The sequence below is a fragment of the Anopheles maculipalpis genome, chromosome 2RL (assembly GCF_943734695.1).
Source record: "Anopheles maculipalpis chromosome 2RL, idAnoMacuDA_375_x, whole genome shotgun sequence".
Lineage (NCBI taxonomy): Eukaryota > Metazoa > Arthropoda > Insecta > Diptera > Culicidae > Anopheles > Anopheles maculipalpis.
Genome location: NC_064871.1, coordinates 34,803,873 through 34,816,621, shown reverse-complemented (window position 1 = coordinate 34,816,621; position 12,749 = coordinate 34,803,873). Strand labels below are relative to the sequence as shown.

Below are 12,749 nucleotides of genomic sequence, written 5' to 3'. Positions count from 1 at the left end.
AAAAAAAAAACTGGGTTACTCGAACAGTACGCGTGACTTACGTTCGTTTGCGTTCGGCCGTCCGTTTGCGACTGGTTGTGGTGGTTTCGCGCTACGATTAAGCACACACTACCTAAATACGCTGCCCACTAAGTACATTCGCGCGCTCCATCCACTACAAACACGCTGTCCCGCTGTACAGTGGGTGCACGAGTGTGTGCGTGCTGCCGTGATGACCGCGCTGCTTCGCCATGCCAAAGCTTTATGCTGCCTTCGGCCGTCGGCGCGAGATGCAATAATAAACACTTCGTTGTCAGCCACCGTAGCGTGTGTACTTACGGTTCGTCGTCGTCGTCGTCGTCGTCGTACGGCACTGTCCGTCCGACTTGCACTCGAGCGAGAGCTGGGTTCACTTTCACACGCGTCGCAGGCAAAGCTCAAAGCTGCCCTTGCTGCTTGCTGGCTGGTTGCGGCGGTGAAATGATGTCCCACTCCGTGGCGCATTGTCGTTGGTCAAGGACGTAGTTTCTCGTGGTTGCGGTTCAGTGCGCCTTTCTCGGGTCGGTTTCGTGTGGTTCAGGCAGGCAGGCGGCATTTGCAGGCACACACACGTGAACAGTGTAAAGTTGCGAAAAAAAAAAACATAAACAGCAATATGTCCCACCCGTACCGGGACACTTTCGCCTTTCTTCCCAGCAGCAGTGAGTGATTGTAATTGTGTGTGTGTTTTTATGTACAAAAAGTACAAGTTTTTCGTGTAGCAGAAGCAACATACAGCACAGTTTAGATAAACACCTCACCGGGGAGGGGTTAAAAAACCTCAATATTGTCCAAAGTTAGTGCCCAACAGTGTGCACACAAACACAATGAAGCAGGAGGTAGCGGTCGGCATTGTGGGTGGATTTGTGGATGATGATCGGGATGTTTACATGATCGAGCGGAAAGACACGATCATTGACATTATCCGGATGCAGCAGAAGGCCGATCTGTGGCAGACGCTTTCGGTGGATCTGGTCGACTGTGGGCCGGGCAGCCGCGAAGGCGACAATTACATGTCGATCATCAAGCGGGTGGTGGCCCACTGCAAAGCGAAATCATCGGATGGCCGCAATCACGGTAAGTGTAGTTCGATACGTTGCTCCAATGATGCTTTTGAGTGTGTATGAGTGATTTAGTTTTAATGAAAAAAATAGAATCGTTTCACAAAAAACTACTAAAATTAGGTAGTTTTTTTTTTACAAAAAGAAAGATAACAATACACCAACATTTTTCTTTGCTTCATTAAGATTGATGCATTTTACATTTGAACACCCACATCAGTGTGCTCGTTGTAGCGGTGTGGAGAACGCGTCTGTTCGCACGTAGAGCGCCAAACACTGTTCTAAGTTGAGCAATGACCGACCTTCACCGGGCTTTTCCGTCTTACTCTATCCGCTCGGGGCGCACTAGTTTGGCGGTGCTGTTTGGTTCGAAACCAGGTGCAACATAGCATGCACACAACCCAACAGCTGAACTTTCCTTCCCCCCAGGGGGAGGGGGGGGGGGCGGTGATAGCATCGCTTCTTCATATGCACCCCCACATTAAGAATGCATCTCTCCCCCCGTGGGAGGGGGGGGGGGGGGGGTCGATAAGATTTTGTTGTGTTGTGCGGAAGAAAGCTAAACCCTTTCCCGCAGCGTTTTTATGTATGCGCTGTGGTGCAAAAGAGAAAAGCGATATATTCTCACCGTAAAATAAAAAAGTGTTTGCCAGCAGCGTGTATGTGAAAGTTCGCAGCAGTGACGCTGCTGATGGAGACGCCCAGTAACTTTTAAAACGAAACGTGCGAAACAACAGAAACAAAACTCACGCTAGATGCGAATAGAAGAATGTGAATCGCAAAACGTGAACCGAAATAGTACGTGCGGTGATGCATGTGCTGCACTGCAAATGCTTAAAATCGATTATTCTCGTGCCAAAGAAAAGTTTTCGTTTCAATGTCAAGTTCGGTGGAACGGAAGCAAGAAATAACAATGCAAACACACACACACATACAAATACACTCGTCGAACACGAAACCGTTGCATTCAATGTCAGCGTGGAATGCAATGACCTCGAGTTGGCGCCAGTAGCTGCATTCCCAGTGGTAGACACAGTTATTTTACGATTCATTCGATAGCAGCGTTGGGGATGATTCACGTTGTGTTAGGGAATTGAATGGGAAAAAAAACTGTTTTGAATTAAACATAAAAGCAGCAGCGCTCGTTATCATAAAATCAATTGTTTTGATAATAATCTTTTAAACAATCGCTTAGAGAAAGAGCACGATGTATGCACCCTTTACCATCTTTTCATTGACCCCTGACCTAAGCACGGCTTTTCCCTACTCATTACTCAGTAGTAGAGAAAAACCCTTCCGATGGGGACAGATTATTGATCCACCCACTTGGATGCATCCGTACCCGTAGGGGAGATACATGGAGATACACAGCCTCTAGATGACTTCTATTTTGATGCACTGCTTTGAAATAGATTAATGTTTGCATATTTAAAAAGCACCAACCCCTCCTTTGATTGTGGAGAGGCTTGTCCATCTGCCTCCCCGGCTCGCCTCTCCCTCACTCTTCCACCATCGTCGTTAAGCGTCGAATTTATTTCAAGGTTTTCTAAGCTAACCCACATTGACCGAGGTGGTATCAGCAAGCAAATAGGAGTAAAATAGGTTAAAGCGCAGCGACGCGAACAAACCCGCTGACGTCGTGGTTTGTGCCTCGCCGGTGGCCGGTTGGGCTGATGATGCGAGATGACGAGCGTATACTATGGCGCTGTATTGATTCGTTCGATTGTTTCCTTTGTGGTGCGAGGGGGCATTAATTTCATTCAGCTTGCCGCGTTCGTAGAAATGCTTTCCAAAGCGCATCGATTGCGCGTCATCCAGTCAGTGATGTGTTTGCACTCTTCAAACATTACGCTGCGTAGTATACTACGCAGGTTCGGTGGGTTGGTAGCATGTGTAGACAGTTTTCAGCTTGAAACTAGAATTCACTTCTCAAGCAGGAGGGTTTGCCTTTCCTTTCCGGAGTACCGGTTAGATTTTCCTTAATCCCTGAGAAGATATAATTTTGAATATTAAGAGCATATTGACGTGATCCTTAAGTTTACTCCTTACGTTCGGTTCAGCAAGAGCAAAACTTCTTCATATTTAGCACTTAAGCTTCAGGTGATCTTGGCTTGCCACTGTAGGCTTTTAGTAATCATAGCTGGATCGTTAAATAAGCGAAGATTTGGATTAGATTGCAAATTTTAAATAGAATAAAGATAAGAAATCGAATGATCACCGCCTCATCCATCGCTCCATTGTTTCAATGTTCTATTGGGGAAATGTTTAGTCTATTAAGTGGTAATTGTGTTAATTAAAACCTGGAAAACAACCTAAAATAAAATACTCTGAATCTTAAAACACCGAGAAGGACTGCCATTTCTGACTTCCTTGACTTGATTGTAATAGCAGCTGGATAGTTGCGTGGGCTGCAAGAAGATCACGTCAGCTAATCGCTCCACTACTACGAGAATTATTTGTGAGGGTGTCAGTTATTCTAAAACTTAGTAGTCAAAAGTTGTAGTTCAGGGCATAAACTAGTCACTGTTTCGCTACACACACAGAGAGAGAAGATCCCAAAAGCTTTTGATAGTTTGGTGTAAGACATTATTTCTTGTAAACTTAAAATTCTAACTTTACTAATGATTTAAGTCCTATTACTGATGATCTTATATACTTCTCTGCTCCCATCAGTGTTTACGATTTCGTTGATTTTCAAACGTCAAATCACAAACCCCAACCGGCGGTTGCTGTTCCGGTGCGATGCCGCGTTCGAGAACGAAATCACCGCCTACGCAAGCATCATTCCCGTCCTGCAGCGGATATCCCCGTACGATCTACCGTACCCGAAGTGTGTGACGGCCGGCAGCGACGATCACGGCGATCGGATTGTGCTGGAGGACCTTACCACGAGCGGATACGCGATGGAAGACCGACGAATCGGTCTCAGCTTCGAACACTGTATGGCCGTCATGAAGGTAAGGTTCGCATAAAACCGGTCGCCCGGTATCTTGTAAAACGCCATGTGGGCTGATAGAGGACACTGTCTGCTTTATCGTAGGAACTGGCCAAACTGCACGCCGTCTCGCTGGCATTGAAACACATGCAACCCCGCGAGTTTGCCGACCTTTGTGCGAAGGTGCGCGAAATCGTGTACTGTCCGGAGGCGGCCGATTTTTACACACATTCCCTCGAGTCGTCGCTGCGCGGTGCGCTGGACAGTTTGCGGTACAGCAACAAGGGCGATCTGGACGAGCCGATACGTGCGGTGGAAGGTTTAACCGGTCGGCTCTATCGCATCATGTCCGGGCTCGTGTGCAATGGCGTGGACGAAGCGTGGCGTGTCATCAGCCATGGTGACACCTGGGTCAACAATCTGATGTTCAGTGCCGATCGGCAGCACGTCAAGCTGATCGATCTGCAAACGATGCGCTGCACCACACCGGTCCTAGACATTCTGCATCTGCTGTACACGAGTACGGAGCGCAAGATGCGCGAACAACACGTTACCGATCTGCTGCTACAGTATCGCCGGACGCTGTTGGAAGCGTTGAAGGAACACTTTTGTTCGTACGACGATCCAGCAACGGCTGCATCCACATTGCGCCATTTTGCCGAAGTATTTTCGTACCAGCGGCTACGGGCCGAGTACGACCGATGCCTTCCGTACGGGTTGGGCATTGCGATGTGGTTGCTGCCGGCCGTTACGTTTAACCCGGACCAAATACCCGACCTGGATGCAGTTACCATCAACGATTTTAAAACGAAAAAACACGACAAACGGATCGCACAGATGGTCTCGGTCAACTATCACACGCGAATGCGCGACATTGCCCTGGAAATGTACGATCAGGGCGTGCTGCAGCGGCTCAACACAGAGATCATCTAGGGAGACACGAACGTATTATCTAGAGGGCGTGTGCCAGAGAAAAAAAAAGATGTCCGATGCGGGTGGACATAGAATAGGGAACAGGGTTTGCGTTGTGGGTTTGGTTGAAGAGTTAGTTCGCGCACAGGCGCACAGTCAGCCCACAATGCCGTTGTACAGTGTGTTTGTGTTATGCTTTAGTCAGTTTAGAAAGAACAACAAATCGTAGAATTAGTTCGTACTTGTGTAGTGCGCATTTGAGGCGCGTGTGTGTGTGGTCGCGACAGCCCGGATCACGACAGGGCAAATCAGACAAACCATAAAAAGCAACGTTTACACTTTTAACGGCGAGATAGGGATCGGTCTGAAAAGCTGAGCCATCGTTATTGTGTCCGATTGCACAATCGGAAAACAACCCGTCGTAAGGTGCGCGATTAGCGCACACAGAGGAAGGGAGTCAGCCTCCGGAAATTTGCCTACGTTTGCACGATCGCTAAGACTTCGAACTTGCAAACTATGCGCTCGTGTGCCACGTGTGCCCTTCCTCAGCCTTAAAAAGCCAGATCGATAGAAGACGGAGGCTGCAAGATGTTACCAATTTAAACCTGTTGATGCGATAAGCCGCTAGTGTAAGATGACCTGTTTTTGTTGGATTCAATAAACAGCTGTTACTACAGATGGATCGTATTTATAGTTGTGCTTCCGCGTTACCACACCAGCTACCACTCGTCGTCCCTTCGAAAGGGTTCCATGGCCTGACCTTCGTTCGCTAATCTGCTGCGACTATCGTTTGTTTTGGATAGAGCTATCTTCCGAGGCTGATTGAATCAGAGCGAACCAACAGGACTACGAAGTTGATATGGTTTCCCAGAGCAAGGCCGGGCAGAACGTAAACGCGAACAACGGTGTGATAATTTCGGTCTCCCAGATAATTACGTAAACGCGGACAACGGTGTGATAATTTCGGTCTCCCACATAATTACAATTTGTGTTTATTTGTATGAAAAAAGAGTCAAACGAAAAACTGTATAATAATTCTTTTAAAAACAAAAGCCACCTTTCGCCATCGCACCCTGACGCGGTTATTGCGAAAGAAACGCCCCTAATTACAAAATCTGCCTATTACATGGTTTCGCTCCATATAATGGAACGTTTGAATCACTCAGTTGTATTTTTCAAATAGTTCGTGGAATATTACAAGCTTCTTGGGCAACACATGGGCTTGCAACATTCAAATATTCATTTGAAATATTACCATAAGTGAGAGTACAATTCGATTATATGGATCGATACCCTGTAAGCCACTAATAACGCAAATTTGTGTTTGACAAACGCCTTAATAATGGTTTTTAAGGCAATTTTGCCAATAGGGAAGCTGCTCAACAAGAGAGATTGGCGCCCTTGTCGTAAATTTGATGTTGGTATCAATGTTGTTTGGCGCCTAGAAGAAAAAAAATTACTTTCACGCGGATGCGTCATTGTTTTCCCACCCGCGGCACGTACACCGAACGTGCCATAAACGGGCAGGCAAACGCCGGAAAACTAAAAACCGCCCCGTCCTGTATCGCCCCGGTCCACATACTGCTTGGTTGCTAAAATTGTTTGCTGCCGACTTAAGATTCCTCGTAGAAGAAGTACTGACCGGCACGCTTTTGCTCCACATCCTGCAATATACACCGTATCACATGTACAACCCGTAAGTGCATCAAACAAACGAACGTGACTTACCTTCACCGAGTTGAGCTTGTTGATTCTTGGCCGGAAATTGTTCGGATCGCGTCGGAATGTAATCTCCAGCAGCTCCAGGAACCGATTCATACCGTTCAGCAGTGATTGGGGCGTATGGGCGGTCGTGTCCACCGACGGTTGACCCTCGAAAACGATCACCCGGTCGGCCAGATAAGTTGCCATAATAAAATCGTGCTCTACGACGAACCCGGTCTTTTTCGCGTGTAGAATATATCTGTTGAAATTTGAACGAAGAAAAATTAACCCTTTTTAGATATTTTGTTCTCAATCCTTGCCAATATAGCGCATCTTACCTCTTGATGACCTTGGCCGCAATTAGACGTTGCTCGGAATCCAGATAAGCAGACGGTTCGTCGATCAAATAGACGTCGGCCGGTTTGCCGAGACATAGTACCAGTGCCACACGCTGCAACTCACCACCAGACAAGTTCTGCACCTCCTGATCCATTATTTCTTCGATCTTCAGCGGCTTCATCACATCAGCCATGAACTGCGGATGAATGTAGGCATCGCGGATCTTCTCGTGCAACAGGTACCGCACGGTCGATTGACTTTTCGGAGAAATTTTCTGCGGTTTGTAGGAAATGTTCAGCACTGGTAGCGGTTCCGATTCTTCGTCCGGTTCCAGATTACCGGCCAACATACGAATGAACGTAGTCTTGCCCGTTCCGTTTTCGCCTAGAAGCACAATAATCTCCGAATCACTGAACTGACCGTCGTTTATCGTTAGCGTAAACGATCCGAGCTTCTTCTTCATCCTCGGATACACGTAGTGACAGGTGCGCTTGATCTCTTCCTCGGACGCCGATTCCGAAACCTTGAACGTGAGCGATTCCGTTCGGAAACGCATGTTTTCCGTATGGACGTACCCGTCGAGGAAGATGTTGATGCCTTCACGGACCGAGAAGGGCATCGTAACGACACCGTAACAGCCGGGCACACCGTACAGACAGCAGATAAAATCGGACAGATAATCCAGCACGGACAGATCGTGCTCCACGACGATGATAAATTTGTCCGGATGGATCAACGAACGGATCGTCATGGCGCAGTTCAAGCGTTGCTTCACGTCCAAATACGACGACGGTTCGTCAAACATGAAAATGTCTCCGTCCTGGATACACACCATCGCACACGCAAATCGTTGCAGCTCTCCACCAGACAAGGCCTGAATTTCGCGATCCCGAATGTGGGTCAGATCGAGCAGATCGCAGATTTCCATCTGATTCTTGCGCTCGTCCTTCTTGTCCAGCAGCGCACCAACCGTACCCTTGATGGCTTTCGGAATTTGATCCACGTACTGTGGCTTAATAAGCGCACGCAGACTATCCTCCAGAATCTTGGTAAAATAGTTCTGCAGCTCGTTACCGCGGAAGTATCCCAGAATATCCGTCCAATCCGGTGGGTCGGAATACCGACCAAGGTTCGGCTTTAGCTTGCCGGCCAGAATTTTCAGTGCCGTCGACTTGCCGATACCGTTTTGGCCCACCAATCCCAACACCTCACCTGGACGCGGGATTGGCAGACGGTGCAGCTTGAACGAGTTCTTCGAGTAGCGATGGGTCGTGTGTTTGTCCAGATTGCTCGGGATGTTGATGATGGTGATGGCCTCGAACGGACACTTCTTCACACATATACCACAACCGATGCACAGCTCCTCGGAGAGTGTGGCAATCTTCGAGTCCATCGCCACCTCGATACAGAGCTTGCCCATACGCACGACGGGGCAAGATTTCTTGCACTCCTGCCGACATCGTTTCGGTTTACACTTGTCCGAGCTGACGATCGCAATACGCGTCTGTTTGTCCGTCTCTTCGGCCGCACGGTTTCGAGACATTTTCTGCAACAGAGAATAGGGAATATATCATTAGAAACGTGTCACTTGCATATATGCACTCGCAGGCCAGGTGAAAGGAATGTTGAACGTGTAATGGTGCGTGTACAACAGTCTGTCCGATATCGGTAACAACTGGGTATGGGAATTCCCTTTCTCCCCTCCGAATAACCTCAAATCCACTCCGACTGGGGCACTTGTTTACCTACGTCCGGGAGACTTCGGGTGTCTTTTCAAACATAGTCTATCTGCAAATATAGTTGAATAACGTCTATTAGATCGTAAAAAAGCTGGCTTACCTGTCGAAATTTGTGATTCCGGACAGAAACGAAAAGAAAGTTCGTGCGTGTCAGACGGGTTTGGTCTTGCGGAAAGGCTGCCCACTTGACAGCTGGCACCGAGCTCGATGTGCATTTTTTTGACACACACGGTGGGTACACGACTGGTACAATTCAATTATCTGTAGTCCAATCAAATAAGGTTTGAATGATAGTATAATATTCAGGTAAACAAACATGAGATCATAAAAATTATAATCATTCTGATCATCATTGTTGGGTATTTTTTATTCTTTATCTTTTTTATGCCGAAAAGTCGCCTTTGTCGACATAGCTGTCAGGGGATTTTGTCAACACGACAACAATCTGTCAAACAGGAAAGCACGGGCCGAATTGACTTCGTGTCCACGCAAAAAATATCGTTTCAATTATTGTGTGTCCAGAAAACACGGTGTTTTATTCCTTTTTAATCTATTATCATCATCGCCAATTAAAAGCATGGTTGAATCGAAGGCAGAAAAGGCCGAAGTTGGCAAGGAAGATGTCGAATCTGGCAAGGAAGAAACGGAACCAGTCGATGTGCCGATGAAAGTGTTTTCGGTGGAAAGTAAGGCAGGGGGTCCCCAAGTGGGATCGTTCCATGAGACGGTTCTTCGTGCTAGTTAATTTCCCATTCCCATTTTGGTAAACTTTTAGTTCTCCGCCTCATCAAGGACATGCAGTTACAGCATGGTCTGCGTCATGGAGACTTTCAGCGGTATCGTGGCTACTGTTCCCGGCGTGTAAAGCGGCTCCGCAAAACTCTCAACCTCCCGCAGGGTGATCGGCGGCATTACAAGAAGCGCAACGTTACGCTCGCCAATCTGGAGAAACCGGACTCGGACGAACGGTTTCTGCACATCCCGCTAATGCTGGCCGAACGTACGTGGTCGTACGCGATGCAGTTACGCCAAGAGTCGAACACCGAACCACGCAAGCGGTTCCATCTCATTGAAAAGCTTCGCAAATCGTGCGTGTACGCTCTACAGCTGCAGGTTCTGTGTGCTTCGGAACGATGCGATGCCCGTACAAAGCTGGAAGCGGAAGCATACTCCGCCTGGATCCATGGTTCATTGCATTTCGAGCTGGCGCTGTGGAAATCGGCTGCCGAAAACTTGAAGAAGGCTCAGGTTATTTACGAAAACCTCGCTCAAGCCATGCCCGAAGAAGAGCAAACCATTTATCGCGCCAAGGTGGAAGAGCTAAAGCCAAATCTGCGCTACTGTGCGTACAACGTGGGCGAGAACGCGTCGGTGAACGATTTGCTCGAGATGCGGGGCCAGGCAGGGCTGCTGGGCAATCTAAGCCATCTGGTGGCTCAAACGAAAGCCGAAAGCATGGAAGCGTTCCAGATGACGGAATGGCGCGGCCGAAGCGTCACTGTTCGGCCGGAAAAGGTACGACTGTTTTTGCTCAGCATACAGGAGCTGAACAAGAGCATCGAGAAGGCGAAAGATTTCCCAGCCAAGATCGAAATGCTGGAGAACGTGTTGCTCGACTGCAAGGATGCCATAGCGGCCATCAAGGATGAGATAAAACAGGATCCGAAGCTGCGCCAGAACACGGCCGAGGGTGGTTCGGGCGGCTTGATCGGCATTCAGTATCTGTTGGCGTACATGTCGTACACCAGGCTAAAGCTAACGCTGGAACGTAATCTGTTGCTGGTTGGGCAGGCCAAGCTAACCCTGGACGATCCAAACGTAGCGGAAAAGAGTCAACTCGCCGGTGGAGGAAAGAAAACGAAGCCGCAGGATCTTTCACGACTGTACGAAATTATTCTGCAGAACGTGACCGAAATGCAGCAGCTGGCCGGGCTGGAGCAGGAAGCCTCGTATCAGGCCGAAATGGAAACACTGTCACTTTCATTCCGTGCCTTCCGTTGCTACTATATCGCCATTACGCTGGTCGCCATGAAGCGCTGGCGGGAGGCGGTGGCCATGTACGAACGGTCGAAAAAGTATGCAAACGAAGCGACCAACTCCAAAACACCGTGCAAGGATTTCGATTTGCGCACCGAGCTAAAGCAGCTGATCGATACGATCGAGGGATGCAAATTCTCTGCCCATGCGTACAGCGTGCTGGAGGATGATACGGCGGACGATACGGTACTGTTTGGCAAGAGTCAAAAATCGTCCAAACCACTGTATGAACGGTTAGCCCACTACAAGGAAGATGCGTCACTGAACTCACGCAACCCGAATGTGTTCAAGTTAATCCCGGAGATGGAACCGATACCCGCCAAACCGCTGTTTTTCGATCTGGCTCTCAATTTTGTCGATTTCCCGTCGCTAGAGGATAAGATAGAGCAAAAGGTTGCCGGTAAGGGTGCGACCGCGGGAATGTCCGGTTTTGTGAAGGGATTGTTTGGCTGGGGTGGTGGTGGCGCCAGCAAGTAAGATTGCAATTCTCGTTGGAATTGCAGTTAATCGTACCGGAGTATAATATCTTTATCGAGGGATATTTTGCATCGTTTTGTTTTTGCTTTTTTTTTTAAATTACTATCACCGACATGGAACTGGGATGGAACTCGGTGACTAGCATAGCATGTCAGGTACCAATAAATAACAATTCATACGTTTCAAACCGGTCTCGCTAGTCGAAAAACAAATTAACGATCCGAATAGTGGAAGGGCGACGATTTAAAAAATAATATTTGCCAACACCATAGGGATGGGAAAATACATCAGAAAAGGCAGCTAAGTGCAACCAATCCTTCCGGAACCGCGCGTTAGCGTAGTCGGCTAGGCTTTTTTTAAATTCTTTTTGATGTGATGATTTGTATGTTCGTTTTCTCTGAGTGCACCTTTGATAATTGATAAAAGGCTGTTAACCTTTATTTCAATAAACACACACTCGGGTATGCTTTGCATTTTTATTTTTCATTATCATTTAGTACAATAGAGCTATCAGCTTAAAGCTTTAAGAATGCCTAGATCAAAATTACTTCTATCATATACAAAAAAAAAACAGTTTTTTGCATTTTTAAAAATATATTTTCAATTTGGTAATCAATTTATATCCCTTTTTCTAATAACCATCCGCCAAGACTCGTTTTGTTTGTATCAGCTGCATAAATGTTTTATGTGTACGGGAGAACCGAACGGATGGTATTTGAACCCCGGTCCTGCCGTTTGAAGACCGGCGTCGATGTCGCCTGCACCACCGAGCCGGGCCATAATAAAATCTGTTTAATAAAACGAAAAATGAATACTTCCATACAAAAAGTTTGGCGCTTGATAAGCTACTGCACATATAGATGTTACACAAACTAAGAAAACAAAAAGTAAATAGAATAGGAGAAGGTTATTTTAAAATTACCAACAAACTTTTATTAATTAGACAACAAAAAGCCTCATATTTGTTGAAATTTTCATGCAAATATGACGATTTGATCAAAAGTTATTAGCTTGTCTTATCCAGGAAAATGCAAACTCCCATACAAAATGTATGATCTACCCTGACCTAGATGTGGTTATAGAAGTAAAGGGTGTATTTTTGGTCATTCAAACGAAGGTTATCAACTATCGATTATGAAAGGTGCACGCAGAGTGAAATGCAGAGAACACGAAGACAAAAATCATTACATCAAAAAGAAAAAAGTTTCCGGGCGGTTCCAACGGTTCCATGGATTCCAACAGATTCCGACGACTCCTGATGAAACCTTCGATTCTATTTCCTTGGAATCGGACCTGGAATCACACGTGCTGGAACCGGATCGGACAGGTGGGTGCGTTCCAGAGAACCCATCACTGCAACACCATTTACAAACACCGGCCACTCAAAAGGATGATGCTATCTAGTATGCGCCTTTTGCCCTCTCTCGGAATGATATGGGTGCTGGTGGTGGTCACATGCGCAGTACGTGCGCCCTCGCCGGAGAGTAACGGCCATGTGTCATCTCCCGGAAAAACAATCGTGCGCTC

The 12,749-nt window shown here is 47.2% G+C and overlaps 4 protein-coding genes across 6 annotated transcripts in view; 2 read left to right on the top strand and 2 right to left on the bottom strand.

Annotated features, from left to right (window-relative positions):
• The window catches only part of LOC126558244 (isocitrate dehydrogenase [NAD] subunit gamma, mitochondrial), a 517,410-nt gene that overhangs the window by 314,786 nt on the left and 189,875 nt on the right, over positions 1–12,749 (bottom strand). The window lies entirely within an intron of this gene.
• On the top strand, positions 843–4,962 carry LOC126557974 (uncharacterized). Its single transcript, XM_050213903.1, has 3 exons — positions 843–1,095; positions 3,753–4,036; positions 4,120–4,962. The coding sequence occupies exons 1-3, from the start codon at positions 846–848 to the stop codon at positions 4,945–4,947; spliced, it is 1,362 nt and encodes a 453-aa protein (XP_050069860.1). The 5' UTR covers positions 843–845; the 3' UTR covers positions 4,948–4,962.
• Positions 6,513–8,941, bottom strand: LOC126557951 (protein Pixie). The gene is made up of 4 exons (XM_050213880.1): positions 8,809–8,941; positions 6,969–8,515; positions 6,655–6,889; positions 6,513–6,590 (listed from the first exon to the last, which is right to left on the bottom strand). Exons 2-4 carry the CDS (start codon positions 8,510–8,512, stop codon positions 6,540–6,542), a joined length of 1,830 nt encoding a protein of 609 aa, XP_050069837.1. The 5' UTR covers positions 8,513–8,515; positions 8,809–8,941; the 3' UTR covers positions 6,513–6,539.
• On the top strand, positions 9,286–11,222 carry LOC126557438 (signal recognition particle subunit SRP68). The gene is made up of 2 exons (XM_050213212.1): positions 9,286–9,394; positions 9,484–11,222. Exons 1-2 carry the CDS (start codon positions 9,286–9,288, stop codon positions 11,220–11,222), a joined length of 1,848 nt encoding a protein of 615 aa, XP_050069169.1.

Excerpts from the sequence above, each read along its gene's own strand:
- LOC126557951 (XM_050213880.1), bottom strand. The coding sequence starts at position 8,512 with ATGTCTCGAAACCGTGCGGCCGAAGAGACGGACAAACAGACGCGTATT. Across the intron at positions 6,890-6,968 it reads GCGGCCAAGGTCATCAAGAG|ATATATTCTACACGCGAAAA; the intron begins GTAAGATGCGCT and ends AAATTTCAACAG. Across the intron at positions 6,591-6,654 it reads ACAAGCTCAACTCGGTGAAG|GATGTGGAGCAAAAGCGTGC; the intron begins GTAAGTCACGTT and ends TGTATATTGCAG.
- LOC126557438 (XM_050213212.1), top strand. The coding sequence starts at position 9,286 with ATGGTTGAATCGAAGGCAGAAAAGGCCGAAGTTGGCAAGGAAGATGTC. Across the intron at positions 9,395-9,483 it reads GAAAGTGTTTTCGGTGGAAA|TTCTCCGCCTCATCAAGGAC; the intron begins GTAAGGCAGGGG and ends GTAAACTTTTAG.
- LOC126557974 (XM_050213903.1), top strand. The coding sequence starts at position 846 with ATGAAGCAGGAGGTAGCGGTCGGCATTGTGGGTGGATTTGTGGATGAT. Across the intron at positions 1,096-3,752 it reads ATCGGATGGCCGCAATCACG|TGTTTACGATTTCGTTGATT; the intron begins GTAAGTGTAGTT and ends TGCTCCCATCAG. Across the intron at positions 4,037-4,119 it reads ACTGTATGGCCGTCATGAAG|GAACTGGCCAAACTGCACGC; the intron begins GTAAGGTTCGCA and ends GCTTTATCGTAG.